The 21,307-nt window shown below is 33.6% G+C and overlaps 1 protein-coding gene across 1 annotated transcript in view; it reads left to right on the forward strand.

The window, feature by feature from the left end:
- The first annotated feature begins 1,072 nt into the window (after nt 1-1,072).
- DHX33_4 (putative ATP-dependent RNA helicase dhx33) overlaps nt 1,073-21,307 on the forward strand; it is a 49,324-nt gene continuing 29,089 nt past the window's right edge. Inside the window, exons 1-6 of the mRNA XM_035732478.2 lie at nt 1,073-1,232; nt 11,205-11,365; nt 13,011-13,208; nt 13,812-13,892; nt 13,978-14,574; nt 18,465-19,038. Of these exons, the coding sequence (XP_035587494.1) occupies nt 1,190-1,232; nt 11,205-11,365; nt 13,011-13,208; nt 13,812-13,892; nt 13,978-14,574; nt 18,465-19,038 (1,654 nt within the window). The 5' untranslated portion in view covers nt 1,073-1,189. The remainder of the gene's footprint in view (nt 1,233-11,204; nt 11,366-13,010; nt 13,209-13,811; nt 13,893-13,977; nt 14,575-18,464; nt 19,039-21,307) is intronic.

The raw sequence follows: 21,307 nt of genomic DNA on the forward strand, positions 1-21,307 counted from the left end.
TCATCATTGTTGTTGTCTTTATTGTATCATAGAAACTTTTCTTTTTTTCGCGTTCTTGACATATCTATATATCTCCTTCTTGCCCTAGTAATTTTCGTTTGTTTTTTTCACAAAGATTAAATGTAAATAATAGTTTCTTTTAATAATCATTATCCTTATTATTAATTTACTCATATCGTTTAATAAATAACAATGCAATAATTAAAATATACATTTATTTCATTAGTATCTTTAATCTCTATTTACTTTACCGTAGTAATGTGACCAGTAATGATTGATTACCTAAATGACAATTTATAAACTTTCACATATAATGTATGCATATGCACATCTAAAAATGGTTGGGTTATTTTTCTTTTCTTTTTTTTTCAAGTTTTTGCTACTTAACCTGACTAGGACAAACGACATAAAAAAAAAGAATGAAGATAGAAACCTTTTTTCTAATGTGTAAATTAGTTTCTAGCGTTTTCGTAATTTCTTTTCTTTGAAGTATGTATAATTTTGGTTGAAAATTAAAGGGTCAATGTGATAAAAACACCTAATATATACATTATATTTAGATAAATGGTTTTATGGTAAAGGTGTTTTTAGTTCATTTTGAAGCAATTTTTTCATCAAGGATTAAGATTTATTTGGAGAACTATTTCAAAACCGTGTAGCAATGAATAAACAATGCTTGCTTACGACATGTGGTCAAAGAGAGCTTGATATCTCTAAATCCTTGAGTTGGAGTTTAGTGGTCCTCATTTTCAAGTTCAGTCTTAATTTGTCAATTCATTTATCAGGTACTGGCTTGTTTATTTGGTTTAAAGCCATACTCTAAGTATGAGAACTAGTGATGCACTAATCGGTCTGTCATACCGAAGTAGATGGAGTGGGATTTAAACCTGTTACTTAATGTGGGGATTTCGTACAATCTAACCTCTAATCCACCCTTCTTCAACTTTTCATACAAATTTAAAATTAATCACTAGTGAGCACATCGTTTTATATCATCAATACTATTTATGTTATTTGCATTCAAATGACTGTTTTATTCCTTTCGCTTATTTTTTTCTAATGTTTTTAATTAGGGTTTAACACTATTAATCCACTGTGTAAATGTGTCGTTATTGTTGTCTTTAATATTGATGTTGTTGTTGTTGTCTTCGCCGTCGTCATCGTGGATAACTAACGGAAGAGAATAAATATGCGAGTACCGTCAACAATTGTAAAGAAACCAAGAAATCAATGTAAGCTGTTGATTTATTCTTGAATATAAATTATTTTAAATTTGATATTGTGCATTGTCTTTTTATTTGAATGATTGGAATAACAGGCACATATCGTTCGGTCTATAAATACGGAAACTGGAACAGCTAATGCTAATATCATAGTCAATTTATGTAGAAGTGTAGGACGTTTTGTGGAGATTGTAGTATTTTCATAGCTGAAATCACGAACTGATCTTAATTGGATCACTATTTAAAACTGGAAGGCTGTTTTGTCCTTGCATAGGACTGCTCATCAGCATGTGTTTAAGGCCCCGAAGCTGAGGGATTCAACTCACGGCCTTCGGCCTCGCACGTTAACGTTTTATCCATAGACCACTAAGCCAGCATCTCACAATGTAATGTCTTACATGAATGTTGGTCTTGCTAAGACCGGTTCATGATTTAAACTATGAAAATCTAGAGGTATTAGACTTTTATAAGCATCTCTTATAACAGTCAAATTGTTAATCATTGACTCTTGTTCTGAACCATATCGTAAGGTGCAGGCTTCCTATTCAGGGCTGGTAGCTAACTGTTCTTCCCTCTAAATCATGAGTTGGAGGGAGGCGTTTGTAATTCTCCATCTTTCAATCTTATTTTTTTCGTGCTTATAATCCCCGTATTAATATTTCTCTTCCATTGCCTAATTTTATACTCTACACCTTGCTCATTTCTTCTCGTTTTAAAACTTAATGTATTCACTATTGAAGTGTTCTTAGTCAACTTAAATAACATTGTCATTTCCTCTCTAACTATTGATTCCTTCAGTGCTTTTTTTTTCAAACAACTGAACTAAGAATAAATAAATGCTTATTACATTTTATATATAATTTTAATCATTTCTTGTATGTATTTTATGCCAGTAACTTTAATTATTAAAGTACTTGTACTTTTAACTATTTTGTATTATTCTATTCAAGGAAACATTAATGTTTTGTTAGAGTATTTACTTCATTGTAAATTATGTATTTCTTGCCAAATATACGTACATTTTTTTCATCCCATATATTTTATTTTATTGTTTTATTCTCTATTCATTCTCTTATCAATTTTCTGATCCAGATTTCTTTTTTTTACTTTATATTCACAAGTCTTTGTTTTTGCGTTTACAGAATATGGACAAATAAAAAGGTGTGTAACACTAATACTCTAATAATAAGTTCCATAATGTGAATGTCATATTAATTAAATGTCCTTAGAGGAATTCGTTGAAATGAAATGATATCAGGAATATGCATGAATAAAATCAAATCAAATATGGGGAGTAATTAAAGTGATTAGGAATATTTCCAAATGTGAAATCTATGAAATATAATAATAATAATAGGTTAAGATCATGGTAAAAACAAGGATAAGGTTCACCTTTTTTGTACATGAAGTTTGGGATTTATTTCATGGATGCTAAGTGTTGTAACGTGTGTGACTGCAGGTTTTGATAAGCAGCGTATTTATCGATCGCTTCTGTGGCAGTGGACACGTAAACACGTAGTGGACGACCTAGTGCCCTGATTGGCCCTGCTTCGCTGTCTGTCCTAGCCAGTTGAGTCAAGAACACAAGTCACAGCCTCTGAGTTATGAATCGTCGTATTTCAGACATACTCTATTTATATACTAACCAAACAAACCACATCGTACCATAAAATAGAGAACAACATTTACACAATATTTAACAAGTGAAATAAACATCGACCAATAGGAAATGTACATTTAAGGTCCAAGGCCACCATAGACTTAACACAATAATTATTGGTATATTTTTCCTCAGCACCCATAACACTAAGAGCTTCTGGTATTTTAAGAAGTATCTTGACAGGTTTGGATGAATTCTATAAAAAGTTTTCAAGTCAACATGCGGACTAGCTGAGTGATTAAGGTCGATTAAATGTTCAATTAATGAGCTCTTAATCTCTTTCATCTCATCCTTATCAAACTGTTCTGTATTTTGTTCTCATATTCGTTTTGAAAGCCAGTCAGTTGGAACGTAGAACATTGGTTTAATTTGCCATATTCCATTTGTACAGCGACATGAAATTGTCATGGCAAATCCCAGAATAGTTGTGGTTGTGACAGTATGAATGATGAATAAAAATATTAGGCATCGAATATATACTTCAAGAAAACACTAAAGTTATGAGGAATTCAAAAGCACAGAATTTAGAGGAAGTTAAAGAATTGATCCACCTACATCATTACGAACTGTCCAGCCTACTTCTACTTCAGATAACATTGCTCGTTGTGACAATAAAAAACAAACATTTCAATTATTTTACTTTTACTCACAAAGTATATCATCCGCTGTTAGTTTATTTATTTTACACTCTTTTTGTACATCCCCTGTCGAAATGACAATCTTTTTTGTTGTTGTCATTATTATTAACCTCGTATTATAATTTTCCTATTACATCATCGCATTTATTCATTAGTCATATTTTCTCACAGATTTCTTACTTAAAAATGCATAAAATATGCACAGTATAATAGGACAAACTTGAATAATTTTTAACAATCACCATGCGGATTGGAATCTACTTTCCGGTCAATAAACAAAGAGTTTGTCAATCATAATTATTTCTCAAAAGAGAATTAATTAAATCTGTCAGAGTATAGTGTTTTTATGGTAGTGTTGAGTTAATGTTAAAAGGCTTATTATCATTTTTGTAATCTTGACAATATCGTAAAAATATCGCTACATAATCTCATTTATCTGAGTGAGAAAATATTCACACAAAAGGTTGTGTTCTAAATCTGTTGAATAGTTTTATAGATATTGAACATGACCCACAAAATCTTTATGAACAAAAACGTTAAAGAGTTTATTTATTTATCTTATTTTAACACATAGATATTGGTACAACGAGGCACCAAATAAATATGCGCCACATAAATCATTCGATTTGTGTGAGGGCTGTGATACTGTCCGGGTATCCAGACCGAAGCAGGTGGTTTTCTTAGGGAGCCACACCCCGAGCCTTTGACCTTAAGGTCTGCGTCGTAAGGAGATGCAGTCCCATGGTGGCCAGTGACCAACGATTGGTTCATACGCCATTTGTCCCCGCAGGATAATGGAGCCCATGTGCACCATTGGTTTGGGATCCGGTTAAAGCGCCGGACATTTCGCTTTTCGTCCTCTCAATTTCGTAAACAACACCGCTGTTGCGAAAAGGCAGTGAGTAGGATTTCCCCGGCAGAGGCTGTATACGCGTGGCCATGTGAGAGCATTTCGAGAGGGAGAGAGGGCCTATCCCACTCTCGGCCATATCAGGGCATTTGGAGGCTAAAACTGAGAGCCAGTCGCCTGCCGGAACCCGGGAGATTGAGTTTATAAGACAACAATATTGGGCGATCAAATATAGAAGTAATTATTTATCTTAGCCTGTCGACTTCACTAGCTCCCTTATTAATCTATGAACCTTTGATAAATTGATTTGCCTGCACATTTACTATAATAAAAACTCGTTCATTCAAGTGTTATTCACAATCTGTTAGTGCAAGGGTTTAGAATTTGATATCTTCAACATTATCCTTTTCCCTGTAGGATGACAAAAAAAATTAGTTGGAACATTTATTTCGTAATGTTTCTTTTTTATTTATTTGAATCAATGTTTGTTGTTGAGGTCACAAATTTAAAATGATATGATTTTATTTTACAAACTTTGTCATTTCTCTCTTGAACAATCAAATTGCTCGAATAACTGCTTTTTTTCATGAAACGAATTCCCAAAAATTCCAAATGAATAATAATCACTGGATAGAATTACTGATCCACTGAATTATTGCTTATGTGTAGTATTGAGGATTAAAACTGTTATTTATGTGAAAATTATTCAGTTGATACTGACTGTATGATTGATATTGGCTCTATGAAACAAGTGATTAATTATTCTTAATGTCGTTCCCGTCATATCACCTCACTAATCCCGTGTCTAAACGTGAAAAAGTTCTAAACAAATATGCACGAATCGATAGACAGATATTTCCACTATGATTCGTTATATTGGTACGCGTTTTGCTCTCTTTAAAATTGAATGATTTTCCTTCGTAATCTTACGTTACTATAATTGTATTATAATAAGATGGAAAAGTTAGATTATAAAGAATGCCCTATGAAGATGACCAGTATATAAATTTGATTAGAATAATCCGAGTGTTACCATCATCTTCAGTCACATACTTCATTAGCTTGGTCATATTTTACTAATGTTATCTCGGCGGATTCAATATCACACATTATTTTACTGACGCCCGAACTGAGTGGAAAAGCGGAGATGTCGTCAGTGTATGACATGGTTCTTAGTTATGCAAAAAGCTGTAGAGGAATGACATCTATCAGTCCACCACGGCTTCCCGGTTTGGGTCCTCAAAATGGACAACTTAATCTCGTAAGAAAATATAGTTAAGGGCGGCCAAAGCAAAACCTGGCACCAGTGCTTGAAGTCACTAACTTCCAGTCTTAGCCATGTTGGTAGATGCAAACTACTAGGTTGAGGTCCGCGTGACTATCGTAACCAATGGTTGAAGATTGTGGGTGACATATTTCAGAATCGATCATAATGGCGTCGGTGTATACACTCTGTCTTCCCTTAAACTATGATATTAAAATCGCTTCATATCTTTCTACGTTCTAATTCTTTCTTCCTGTACTATATCCTTATATGCAATCTTTCTTCTATATATTACCATAAATGAATTAACTACTCCTATGAATCCGGTGTTCGTCTTGCTGTGCTTATGTGGTATGGCAATCAGGACCGATGCATATACCTGGTCCTACGTTGTAGCTGACTGACTAACTTAAGAAAATCTCATAAATGATTCAGAATAGAAGGCAGTGGCGATCCTACAGTAGCTTTATGCTACACTATTTATAAAAGCGAAGTGAATTTTCTTGAATGGAAGGAACGTCTATTGGTTTCATTTTCATTTGTTTGGTATATCTCATTAATACTTTTTTTCACTTATTTATCCATAGCCTGTACTATTCATCTGCCCTTTGTTTCTCCACAATATCATTGTTTCGTTTGGTGCCCTATTACCACGATTTTTATGTGGGTTGAATGAAGCAAACTAAACAAATTATTAAAATTAAAATTCTCATTTTTTTCACCTGATTTAGTAGAATACTTGATTCAAAATTAAGTTAACTTTTCAGTCGCCCCCAAATGCCCTGGTACGGCCGAGAATGGGGAGAGTCCGCTCTCCCTCTCGAAATGCTCTCACACGGCCACGCGTATACAGCCTCTGCCGGGGAAATCCTACTCACTGCCTTTTCGCAACAGTGGTGTTGTTTACGAAAATGGGAAGACGGAAAGCGGATGTCCGGCGCTTTAACCGGATCCCAAACCAATGGTGCACATGGGCTCCATTATCCTGCGGGGACAAATGGCGTATGAACCAATTGTTGGTCACCGGCTTCCATGGGACTGCATCTCCTTATGATGCTCCACTGCTTATGGATTAGGCCTTCAGGTCGAAGGCTCGGGGAGTGGCTCCCTAAGAAAACCACCTGCCTCGGTTTGGGCACTCGGGCAGTATCACAGCCCTCACACATATCGAATGAGATCTGTGTGGCGCATATGTATTTGGTACCTCCTTGTACCAATATCTATGTGTTAAAATAAATAAATAAATAACTTTTCAGTCAGTTGATTTGTAGCAATATTGTTGATGTGCATTATATCAGACTGACATCAGCTGAGAAATTATTGAAAACAAGAACGAGTATGAAGGCACTAAATAGCTATATTTAATACAAGTTTTTTTTGGGGGGGATTTTTTAGTTGTACACACGTAGTCAAATTATACTTCATCATTATCAATAGCGTACTAATTAAAATTCTCAACTGTTAGACATTACAGTGGTAAGCACAATATTATTAAGTTATCAGTATAGGTTATGGAGATTGTTGAATTTCATTGAAATTATGAACTGATCATTTAAAACCTGTAAGCATTGGGCATCCGTTTAATGCATGTTAACTGGGGTTTTTTTTCTTATGAAATATCTTCTAGAATTTCATCATACTTTATTGAAACTGTACTGATTCTATTTCAATATTACACTTTTTAATCAATTGTACTGATTTTGAACTACTATGTTCAAATTGAATAACTATCGTCTCGTTTCTGTGTGTTAAATCACCATTCTGCATAATATAATGAAAGATAAATGTTTGCGTGTTTGTCTTATTTAACCAAGGTATTCCTAATCCATACTGTTATCGTGCATGCTTATTTGCGTTTGTATGTGTTTGTACTGTACTTTTATCTATGTGTTATACTATCATTTGTTTTATTTAAAAATTAAATGTATATAGACGTGTCTATTATCTCTGTTTTAATTAATTTGATAATTCAATTTATAATTGTTTTATTTCAAATTGAGATCATGAACCGATTGATGTTAGACCACTATTGAAAGCCTGAAAACAATGGACGGCCGTTTCGTCCTATTGTGGGACTCCTCAGCAGTGCTCATCCACGATGCCGCTCTCGGGATTCGAACTCTGGGCCTTCGGTCTCGCGCGTGAACGCTTAACCTGTAGACCACTGAGCTGGCATCCAGTGGTGTTAATGTCTAACTTTAATCAATCCACGAAATTGCGTGGCCATCTTCCGTACTGAAGGAGATACCTGTCTCTATCTGACATGGATTAGCTCCACTGGTCACGGCTTCTCACTAGAATTTCGAAGATTCTTTCACGAAGCTTGTCAGTAGTGAACACATTGTAATTATCAGTATGGGGTTGTGGAGATTATTATGTTTTTGGTTGAGATCATGAACCGATTTATTTTAGACCACTATTGAAATCCTGGAAACAGTGGACGGTCGTTTCGTTCTATTATGGGACTCCTTAGCAATGCTCATCCACGATCCCGCTCATGGGATTCCTGTTTATTTATATGAAAAATCAATATTAGTCGATATATGACAATTACAATTTGAAAGTAGTATGAGTTGATTGGTGACTGTATTTTTTTTAAATTTGTCCCATAGAATTAGTCATATGTTGTATTACGTCACTATTAACTGAGATTTGAGTGGAGTGAAAATTTTAACGTAGAATTTAAATCAGAAAATGAAACTAATCAACTATATTGTAGTAAGTGTGAAGACAGGTTGGGGCAACCAAATGCATTTTAATACAAAATAACTGTAACTGTCTTACGTCACGATTGCAAAACGTGGTCTGTAAAAGTAAATTATTTTCGTAGGTTGGTGTTTTTTTAACACAGATGCCTTTTATGCATTGCTTGCGTTTATTAGAATCGTCGAGCTAGTAATGATGAGATGAAGCGCAGAGTTTTAGGTAAAAATGCCAGATCGATTGATAAGATGATGATTCTCCATAGACTTATACGGTTTGGACATCTGTTACTTATGCTCAACCACCATTTATCTCGATTAACTGATGTTGAAACTCTATACATGATTATTTCAGTGATATGTGTGTGCTACATTCATAGATTAAATGGTTACTGTTATGGTGATATTAAACATCTGTCTGTTTGTGTAGACATGACGGTAGTATCCAATATAAATAATATTGGTCTACGCTAATTAACCTCATACCTCTATCACTAACCTGTAGTTGTATGTGTGTTAAAGTAAATAGGTGAGTTGTTATGTCCTTGCTTTTAAAATTTATCATGTCTATACTTGTGGATAGGTAACAACAAAATTAAAATTTTCTTTACCGATCTTTATGCCAAATTAACATTTGTGCTTTATATAGTTGAATACTTTCTTTCATTTAAAATGGACTAATTGATTATCATTATGTTTCATTATACTTCAACATACACATATATAAACACAATAGGGTTAAAAGGAATTGATTTTATCTACTTTGATATGATATAATATGTGCGCTAGTTATTGCATAATTCTTAATTCTTTTTGTACTCTAATCGTTAATAGGTGCCATAATGTCACACTCCTCTGTCATAGACACCAACTTATAATTGTTATATTACACGGAATATTTATCTGAACTCTACGATATTGTCGTGTGTTATATCATTATTAATAATGAATGATCGTGAAGTCTGTGAAAATATATGTGAAAAGAATTGTTGATCGGCAGATAATGTGTAAAATGTTACGGATATAGCCGAGCGATAACTGTTCACAGTACTAAATTATTGTTGCAAATCCCCAATTGAATTGTGTGATGACTGCTTGTCAGCAGGATACTTTCTTCCTTGACCAAATTTTATGATTTTATACGAAACGCTAAACACAAAAGTAAACGTTATTAAAGGTGATTGAAAAGTTCAGATTTCACAGGTCACTCGCAGGTGTCAATGAGATTTGGACCCAATTATCAGGCTTAATTCTTGTTTGTAAGTAAGCTTCATCATGAACTGATCTCATATGGATAATCAATTAAACTTTATGACTACTGGACAGTCGTTTTTTCCTTAAATTTTAATTAAGGATTTCCCAACATCGTTCACTCATCGCATCCAAATGAGATCACTTGAAAGTTCTACTCTGACTATAATTATTAGTTTTAGTATGAGATCTCCGACAATTAAGTTAATCAATATCACAGATTGATTTACGTTGTAATTGATAATGTTTAGGTGTTGAGGATTCAACAATGTAGTCTTAGCTACGATTCCACATTAGATAGTTGGTAAACATTACTAAAAACGTCGTCTGGTTCTTATTCATCAAAATTAAATAAATCCTTCGAGATTTTGGTAGTCAATAATTCACCCTCATGCTTTACTATACTTTGTAAGTAAATGTCTATTTGATTTAAGGATTCGTGCTTCTACTCTTGGATTTTGATTTTTAAGGTCCATAATCGTCACTTATTCTTCTCGGATTCTCTTTGTTGTTATATTGTTTGAATGTTACATAATTGTCCTCAGTTTTACATCGAAATAACTCGACAATCAATGTGGTCTATATATTTTCAAATTGACCACCACTGCTGATGGATTTCATCCAAAGAAAAATATGTATTTCTTCTCTGAAGAAGTAACTCATGAGAATATTGCACATATACTGTCATACTGTATTTCCTTACCTCAAGTTCACGACAGTCAATGTATTTGCGCAACAATTCGTTAATGCATAAAAAACATTGTTTTTCTAAATGAAAACATATTTTTAAACATTCATCTAACCTAAAATCGAATATGATTTGCTTGAAAAAAGAAAGTATTTTAGCTTAGATTCACTCCATCATTTTCATTTGTACTTTATTTTACTAAAACTATGACTTAAAATATCATTTCCATAGAGAAGTGAAAATACTAAAACCTATTGAGCACCAAAGTACTCTTTCTGTCTCGTCCAGTGTTCTTCAGGAAAGCGTTTCCACGATACCACTTCGTATAAAACTGAACACTTTCATTTCACTTATGACCAAAATGCCTTTTAGCTGGTTGTTCCGGTTAGCGTATTTTTGAGCTAGGTTTTTTTCGGAATAGAATTGTTAGCCCCGAGCCCAGCCCTTCTTTATACGTGCTTAGAACCAGCATTAATACTTTTGATTTCTGATCTGGAAAGCAATAATCCATACTGTCGACTTCAAAATTGATCTAATCGGTTTTAGTTCCAGATAAAACTTACCTTTAAAAAATTCAAACATTTTGACGGAAGCACTTCTCAAAATAGTTTAATCATTAAGAAATACGGTCATATATTTTGATCCTGTCATCTAGCAGTTTATATATTCCTTTTTTATAACTGCTTTATCATCCATATATTTCAGAATCTCCGTTACTTATGACTGCTAGCTAACTTTTGTGCTACAAATTGAAGTTGTTCTTTACTATCCAAACTCTTTTTAAAAATCTTATCATCTTTTACATGTATTCAGAAGACACAACTTTCAATTTCTCACATAATCAATCATGCTTTTCACAACTGTCAATCTTTGTTTCATTTTCGAACTTTTTGTACATTATTTCATGTTTCCTATTTTTATTTTATAGATGCTTTGTCTGTGATTAATCGATTTCTAGATGATTCCACTTTTGTCACCAATCATCTAAAAATTGATACGAATGACAGCAATGATCCTATCACTGATGACAAAGATTTAATTTTTCTGCGTAAATATTTGAAACGTTCATCTTTACGTCATTGCTTCAATGTAAGTAATGTCACCGTCGCGTTGTTCACTCTGTTTGCTTTTAATCAGAATTCAATAATACCTTCGCTGACGGAATGTGACTTTAGCAAAAGGACCATTGAAGACTAAAGAGTACTAGACAGGTGTGGTTTCCTAGCTTAAGATTCACCAGCAGTCAGTTAGTTATAATCAACTGAGAGCCTAGAATATATGTGTGTTGCCCCAAGTTCTCGAATTAAATTAGTATGCTAAGATGAAATTAGCAAATGGAGTTATATAATCTTGTAGCAATCATAATTGGAAAGACTAAAAATTGAGAATATAATTTGAAATGACCCCATTGAAAGGTAAATATAAAGGGATACTATAACCCATGATCGGAATCAAAGTAAAGATTTGTTATAACTTGTGGGCAGTGTGCCCTGTTAATGTATACGTAATGACACCGCCAATTGGGGAGCAGTGACTTATCGATCGGATCAATGACGCGTAAACCCGTGTGAGCAGTCTAGATTCCTAATTGGTCCTGCTTTCCGCCTAGCTCAGCCAGTTAATTCCAGAACACCAATCCGAGCCTCTGCAATATGAATCGTTATATTTCAAACATGCTGAGTTTATATACCAATCAAACCGACCACAACGTACCATAAAATAGAAAATAACATTTACAATATTTGGCCAAAAGTGGCTGTGAATGTGGGAGGTAATAATTAATATATTGCGTATAACTTAAGAATGGTAAGATGTATAATAATAGTTTATGGGTCAAAATAGAGATTATAATAAGTGGAATATGAATATGCATAGTTTAGTTACTTAATAATTATACAATAGAAATATACGTTTAGTATTGATCCATAAATGGACCCCAAAGTTACTATTCATTATTCTTGTCGGGACATAACAGGATTAGTTGTAGTTATTGTAATCGGTCGTCAGCCATCTCATCCAATGTCTTCAGCCTCTAATTGCAGTTATAGTGAGAACCCCAGTCAGGTAATCGTTGTCCACCAACCTGCCTCTGACTAAAATGTGATGACTTTACGGACAGATGTCAACTGTGCACACTTATAAACCACTAAATTAAAATTCTATGATTTACATTTATAGTTTCGATGCCCAAAAACATCCATTCTCTTTGATGATACCTGTCTCACTAACTGAAGTTACATATATGAAACATTGAATACAGACGTAGTGATATTCTTAAATAATTAAACTGAAATGCATATTTGTCTATATTTTCAGCTTCAGTCAGTTTTCCTGATATACAAAAATCACAATCCAGTACCTTCTAGTGTATGTTAGTTCATGATGCGAACTATAGAATTCAGCAAATCTTCAAAAATAGCTTAACTGAACGAGCCATTTACTTTAGACGATAACGCATTGACGTTTGGATTGATGACTATTATTTTCGAATTTCAGAATAAATATCGACTATACGATGCAAGTAGATCAAGTTGACGAGCGCCGAATATGATGAAATGCTCGTCCTGGCGTCCATCGCCAGCCCCAATCCTTATATATATTGACTGACTGACTGATATACTAAAACTGGAATCAATCATTATTGAGCTATTATAGCATAATGCCGTAACTTTTATGAATATATATTTAGTAAATATAATTGTTTATGCCTGTTTTCACTCCAAATATCATCTAGTTAGTTGATTGTATTGGTGATAATGACTCAAAGTCAATTATTGAGCGATTACGACCTCCTCAGCAGTTATTAAGAAATAGTTTAAAAGTTTTATCAGAATTATGGTCTGATTTAGAAGAATTTGTTATGCGTACTCGAGAAAAAGATCAACCACATGCTCATGAACTTTACGATCTACTGGCTGATATTCATATTAGAGTAAGTGTTTTTTTTCACACGGATGTTTATTGTGTTAGTCAACATTTTTGTTGGTAGCATATATTCAAGATATGGAGTAGAATGATGCCTTTCGTTAAAAGTAGTTGACAGAAGACACTATTCCTAGGTTTCATGCTGGTTTGCGTTCATCAACAAGGTTTATCTGTCTTATTGAAAGATTCAATGCCCTCATTTCCTAATATCACATTCATCGACGTTGCTGTTGATCTTTTCGGCCTACTGCTTGGCTGGACTATTAGTTCTTTTATTAATGATAAATCATAAGCTATACGAAATCTATGTCCAGAACATTCTATCATCTCCTTTCAGTGTTGTAGAAGCAAATAAATAGCAACGTGTTATTGGAGTGGTCACCTAGCCCAGTTGATACACAACAACTTGATTAATGTAGAATATAGTCAAATTTGTGCAGTAAATTACATAATATCGGTTATCCAGTAACAGATTAGTGTAGAATAATCTCCTCTCCGTTAGTAATGCAATATATATCAGGTTTATTTTGTCGATTGTATTATTATTATTTTTCAATGAATTATGTTACGCTGGTATATTTTTTCTCTGAATTACTCCAATATATTGTAGGAGTTATTGGTAGCTTACGATGATATTGCTAATTATCGATATGTGAATGAAGATTTCAATTTGACTATTATTCCTTTCGAGGTAAGTCTTATTATAAATAGTATATTAATAACCATGATTGAATCTATACCTCTAATAATATTTGCTTTTCTTCGTTTCTGTTAAGAATAATGATCAATTATTATGTAAGAATTCTGATGATAATCTCCTCAATGTACAGAACTCATCAAAAGTAGGGGTAGGGACAGAAGAAAATGAAGAACATTATAAATTATCCAAACGAAATGACGAAACTCACTCCATGAATGTTCATCTGAAAAATCCTCCTCATCATCATTACAAACCTGATCTATCAGAAAGTTCCATGGAATCTTTAGATTATAAATTAAATCATACAGAATCAAATAGAAATTCATGCAATAATGAAGATGATTTACTTATAAAGAAAAATTTTGAACAATTAAAAACTCATTCAGTTCCAAATGTTTATCATGTGAATCAAATCAATACTTCACTTGATATTGATGACAATCCTCCTCTTGATGATAATATTGAAAATGCTCAATATGTGAATAAAATAAATCATTTGGATAGTGATAGTAAACACCAATTTGATAACTCACATCGATCTGTTTCTGAAATGATTAATCAATTTGAATTATCAATCGGGAAAAATGAAATAAATTATTCTAAAGATAAAAATGTTCGTAAATCACTAGAATGTTTAGACCGAGTAACGTCATCTATACCTTCGGATACACAAGTAAGTTAATCATGGTTTATTTTGGTGAGAGGGATTTCTTAATCTTCAAAGAACTATTATTATAATTTTATTTATGAAATGTATTAAAGTGTATCAAGTTTGAGGTGATAAAATGATATTTTAAGCGTGACTTGTGTAAAATAAATACGTGAGCTGATGCTTTACGGTTAAAGCATTTGACTTCCAGCTACTTACTGACAGTTTCAAACTCTGTCCAACTTACATTGGTATGAGTAACCAGTAAGCATCACTGAGTCCCCTTTTTATACACAATAAGATTTGACTCAAAGATAAGTGTATAAACATGTACGTGGTGGATGAAGTTGCATTATATTGTTTATTTTATATATAAGCTGTGGAATGTGTTTGGAAACCTTCGATAATCCCCTCAGAAAGTTTCCGAATTTCAGAAGAATGCTAACAACACCAGAGATTATCTTGTTCATGACTGAAAGTTATGAAAACACTTTGAGCAATCACCGTTCTGTAGAATTCTAGAAATCGATTGGTAGTGTTGCCACCATCTAACTGAACAAATACTGATCTCGTTACCAATTTTACAATATTTTCCAGGCGTTTCTAGAAATCTTAAAATTACCATTAATATTATGAATACCTTTGCTTTCGGAATATCAGCAATTCTTGGAAGCAACATTCCCCCTATACTTTCCGACTTTTATTTTCTATTCAGAATTCCAACACTAGAAGATTTGTGACGACTAAGAAGTGTTTAGTAGTCAGACGTTAGCTCGTTCGTTGACAATAAACAAGATCTTTCATTTATAGACTAAGCAAAAATAGATTTGTCTGAAATATGTTAGGTGTTTGTACGGTTAAAATTTTGTTGATATAGTTTGAAACCAGGTGTCTAACTTTAGTTTTAAATATCTTAGACTAACCATATTTAGGGTATTGTATATTGAACATCTGTTAATCAGACAATTTTTGTTTAAAACTATATTCTTAAGGAACTTAATACGTCAAGTAATTTTGGTGCTTTTTATTAAAACATACTATCACTCATAATTTTGCTGAATTTCCCTTCATATGTAGTAGTAACCTCGTAACCTCACAATTGATTGATCACTGGGTGGTGATCAATGTCATGCTTGTCTAGTCCTTATTAGTGCAGATCGAATGCTATCGATCATGTTGCAATGTGGCCACCAGTCTAGGTGACTCGACACTGCGGGCATTATGTATTGAGATTTAGATGGTAGTTGGAGGTAGTCAACAGGAAACCCTGGACCCGGGTTTCGTGCTACTTGGCACTCGTCAGCAAGGTGTACCTGTAATCTTGAGGGAACTGGTGCTCCCTGGCGGATTCGATCTCGTGTCACCCAGCTTCACAGACCGAATCCGCCAGGGAGCACCAGTTCCCTCAAGATTACAGGTACACCTTGCTGACGAGTGCCAAGCAGCACGAAACCCGGGTCCAGGGTTTCCTGATGACTACCTCCAACTACCATCTAAACCTCATAACCTGTTCAAGAAAAACAGCGTCCATCTCCTCGATCAATAAATGCACTTTTTAATTTTCAGAAGGGGTTTGTGGAGATTTTAGAAATTTCACGGATTGGAATCATGAATCAATTGAAGCTAGACCACCATGGAAAGCCTGGAAGCACTAGACTGCCGTTTCGTCCTAGTATGGGAATCCTCAGCAGTGCGCATCCATGATCCCGCACTCGGCGAGATTCCAAACCAGGGTCTATCAGTCTCACGCCAAGTGCTTAACCAACTAGACCACTGATAGGTCCTGAGCTCGAATCTCGCGGGTGCGGGATCGTGGATGCGCACTGCTGAGGAGTCCCATACTGGGACGAAACGGCCGTCCACTGCTTCCAGGTTTTCCATGGTGATCTAGCTTCAATTGATTCATGATTTCGCATTTTGTAATTTCTTTTTTTTACAATAGAAAGGTATACTTTTGCTATGAGTTTTCGTTATTCAGTAAGCGATCCACAAGTCACTCATACTCCATAAGTGAGCATTTCTGAGCCACATTTCAAATGCTAAGTTTACTATTTGTTACTGTACTTTGTAACCAGAAAATTTAACTTCTGTTTTAGGTGTGTATTTTTACTTGTCACTTTTTGGTTGTACATACTATAGAAGGATATTTATTAAGGACTTGAACTGGATTAATAAGTAGTTTTGACGTTCTAGGAGAATGACTGTGGAGCCCAAAAGACAGCCACTTGTGCCCAATCTTTTTGATATGTTGGCTTCCTACTTTCTAGACCCTACCAAAACCAGTAGGCTTCTCTAGGACTAGGTGACGTGTGTTATTTTTAGAGCCAATCTTTTTGAACCCTACTTCAGTTGTGGATAGACAGGATTGCTAAAGATGCTGGTTATCCGTGAGAAACATTTCATGTACCCTAGTTTTGTTGATTTCGGTCTTATCGCTCTCTAACCGACACACATGACATAGTAAATCTTCAAGGAATCAGTCTGAATTATTCCTCACAAATTGGTAATTATTGTATAGTTTGACACGACTCACTAGTAACCAAGTTCAAGTTTGTTTACTCAGTCTTTAGCCATACCTTCTTACACAAGATCAAATAACATTAAAATACTGCTCAAACCAAAACAGATGCCGAAAATTTTGAATCTGGGATCTGATGATTGTAACTCTATTGCCATAAACCATGGCTTTTACTTCTGGAATAGTCAATTATTTTCATGTCTTTATGAAAAACCAAAAAATCAGACATTTACCATATTCACATTTCAAAGTGGGAACGACTCAATTAGAGTATATATACTTTTGAAATTATCCCATAGGATGGATTTAGAAAAACTATTAACAGCACAGTATGTGATCTATTTGACACATTAGGTCGAGTTGAGAATAACACTAATGAAACTATGATTAGTGAAGAAATAGGTCAAACTGATATAAAATCTTAACTTATCGTTTGTATTGTTTCTGACTTAGACTATCAAGGATTTAATGGAATAAGTTTATTTCATAAGAAAATATTGTTCAAAATGTCTTCATTGAGGCGGTGGATCAGTAATTAATAATTGCAAAAAATATGAAGTGTTTGAAAAATTCACAATCTGTAATGAGGTTGAGATAAATAAATCTAATTAGATGGTAAAATTTACTGGTGTAAACCTTGAAGTTTACCTGATTAGCATTTTTAGCAAGCTTCTTTTCTACGGGATAGGGTTGCTAACCTCATGCCCAACCCTTCTCCTTTATCCGGGTTTGGGACAGGCAGTAACTCTAGAGGATTTCCAGGTAAAGTTTATACTGGTCAGTAGTGTTACAATATTTTTGTTTGAACTCGATCCGGCCGCTCAAACCCAATTACCTGTTGATTAATCGGGTTCGAATCAACAACCAAACCGAATTCCTTAATTACCTAACAACCACTGTATATATTATTGATATTATTTTGTATGGAACTGCTTAAGCATACTAACCTACATTCCACTACGTCATATACTTGGATTCAAGTAACTGGATAATATTTGAAAGCTTTATATCATTAAATTTTAAGCCGTAAACTTTTATTTAGTTAAAAAGTTACATCACTCAATCTTACTAAACTACTTATGCATTCATTTATTTATAACAATCAACTCTATTTTGCTTTATATATTTTCTTCCGATAATTTTAAATAACTACTGAAATTCTCTTATTGAAGTATTGATGAGAGGAGTTTAATTGTTAAAACCTTTGTTTTCATATTCAAACCCTACTCCATGTACTTTGGTTTAAGCAATGAAGTGTTAGTATCACTAGCTATCTTATCGAAGTATCTAACTTAAAGTTGAACACACAAACGTGTGTGTTATATTTTTGAAGTATTGGAAGATCTTAATTACAATCTGGATTCGTGTATTATATCAATTTTTTCTCTGTTTATAGAAACCTACTTCCCCAAAAACTATTCCCGAAAATGTTAGTAGGCAGTCTGAGAAGAGACATTCTAAAACTTCAAAGATAAAATCACCAGATAATTTGTTTACTAAAACTAATTCTAATTCAAAACTTGGTAGTCCTACTATTACTTCAAAGAAAACATCTACAACAAAAGAACAACGAAAAATAAAAAATTTCCATGGTTCAGATAATACCTTACGCTCATCCGATTCCAATCATCATCACCATCCCTCTAAGCCTTTTCGAGATTCACTTGACGGAACACAAAGCTTACCCAGAAATCATGGTCAAACACCTAAAGAATTAAAAGATAATCATAATTATCATCATCGTGAAAGTATTCATCCGAAATTTCCACAACCAGGTGTACCAAGAGTTGTTCATTTAAGACGTGACCATCCTGGTGAAAATTTAGGTATTACTGTAGCATTATGTACACCATCACCGACTACTTCTTCATCACCACCAACAAGTTTCAATGGAATTACCATACAATCAGTAACAGAACCGATTATATCTATTCAAAGAGTATTAGCAGGTTCATTGGCTGATAGACAAGGTAAGAACTGATGAATGTAAACATTTATTACATCTTAAAATCTCTTTTGTGTATAAAACTTCAAATTATTATTATCTGATGGGTAAATTTTGATGTGTGTGGTGCTGGTTTTTGACTACAGATGTCTTCAAAGTAATGCTGCCATATATTGAAAAGATTGAGTGAACAATGCTGTGGTTTGGGCATTTGGTGCTGATTGAAGATAACGAATTGATTTATGCACTTGTAAATTTTCATTAATTATGGCAGTTGGGATATGTACTACATATGCCCGACTACTTCATACCCCAACTCGCTATGTTAATTGATGTAGTTGGAATTTGGAAGGAAGAGAGGGAAGAGCAATTGAAAACGTGACAACAATCCATAAAGTCATTAACTGTTTATCTGACCTGTGTAAGTAGACGCAGCCTGACTGATATTTGAACGATAAATACTGTCAGTATTTAAAGGCATTGGATAAGAGCTCAGAAGTGGTCACAATATTACTTCATACATATCCTCCTTTAATTTGTTCTCCTCGAACCATTTTATCAATTTTTGGTATTTATTATTAAAATTGTTACTTCATTATTTTTACTTTTTGCTGATCATCATTTCGTGGCACTATGGTACGATATTTTGAGCTAACACGTTTGTCTCAGGCTATATATTGATAATGACTGATTGAATCTAGTCTCGAAGCGATTCCACATGAAATTAAATCCATGATTTTCAAGTTTCGCGCCGAACACAATTTTTTATAACCTCAACTAAGTCGAATACCATAAACTCACATTTCTAAGTGTAGACAGTTTTTCACATACAATATTAACAATAATTACAATTGTGTTATTGAACTCTACCAACCACAACTTCTCATTGAAACCTTAGGGGATCCATTTTGAAGTCAGTTTTCGGTGTGAGTTATCAGGGTAGTAAATAAATTTTTCTACTAAAAATAGGTAACAAATTTCTATTTATACTACAATTCTCACTGTTATATTTATTTTTAACCTATTAATAATTGAATGTTAAGATAGTTCTTTGTCAATTTTTCAGCTTTGTTTTGCCCTAGTTAATTTACATGCAGATATGCGTGCGCTCACAAACACACACACACACAAGCAAACACATACTTCTTGCATAAATCATGTATACTTCACTATATGTGTATACTGTCTCCTGTTGATTGCTTAACAAAACAAAAGAAGAAAAAAAAGCTAATATAAATGTTTTCGGATAGATATTGTTCACATTTAGAATAGAGAGTTTATTTCCCCGATTGAACTTTACCGCCTTTCTTAAATGTTTATGTGTACTTGTGTATCACTGTTTGTATAAGCATGTAGATATTTTAATTTAAACATATAGATGATAATTATTCTTTTTAAGTAAACAATGTATTTCTGTGCATATATTTTTGATATATTGTTAGGTTGATAGAGATGGATAATTATGCAATCGAATGTCTGTTTATTTAATCCAATTTACTTACTGGTATAAGTTGTTTGATTATTTGTCTCTTTTCCCTAAAATGTCCTGTTTTGATTTTATTAAAAAATCGTTATTGAGTATATTTTACATTTCTAAAAAAAATGATCATTCAGAGATTTTTCAGGCTGATAACTGTTTTTGATACCGTCTTCTTTTTCATATTCTCTAAAGTAATCACTTCTTAAATTATTGTATTATACTATTAAGATGGTTTATTTTGGTATGAATATAGGGACGAACTTTTAACATCTTTCAATGCCATTGTCTGGCAATTACTTCACACTTGACAATGGTCCAAAGATTAAAGGCTCATTGCAAGACACGAAGGTTCTTGAGTCCGATCTCTGGCGGGGTCTTATATGCCCACTTACGAGGAGTCGTATTTTAGTGATTTTAATTTTATTTATCTAAGATCACTTCTTGATGTAAACCAGGAAATTCTCCACGAACTTTATAAAATTAATTAATCCAATGTTGTTCTCCATTAAAAAGCGAATACTCCAGTTGTTTGAATTCCATAGGTTTGCTCACAAGTTTACTTACATAATCACTCAACTTTGCTCGTTGATAGCTCATCTCTTTAGATAAAATTAAGTCGCTCAATATAATGGAACTCACTACTTCTGTCTGCCGATTATCACAAATAAACACTAGCTGCTTTTGTAATACAAATGAAATTCGCTTTGACTCTATAACGTTTTTGGTTATATCCCAAAACAAGTCGACTTGTAAACACTAAGCCTAAATTGTAACTATATGTATATATTTCATACATACATAATGTCACGCTGAT

This window comes from Schistosoma haematobium, chromosome 1 (assembly GCF_000699445.3).
Source record: "Schistosoma haematobium chromosome 1, whole genome shotgun sequence".
Lineage (NCBI taxonomy): Eukaryota > Metazoa > Platyhelminthes > Trematoda > Strigeidida > Schistosomatidae > Schistosoma > Schistosoma haematobium.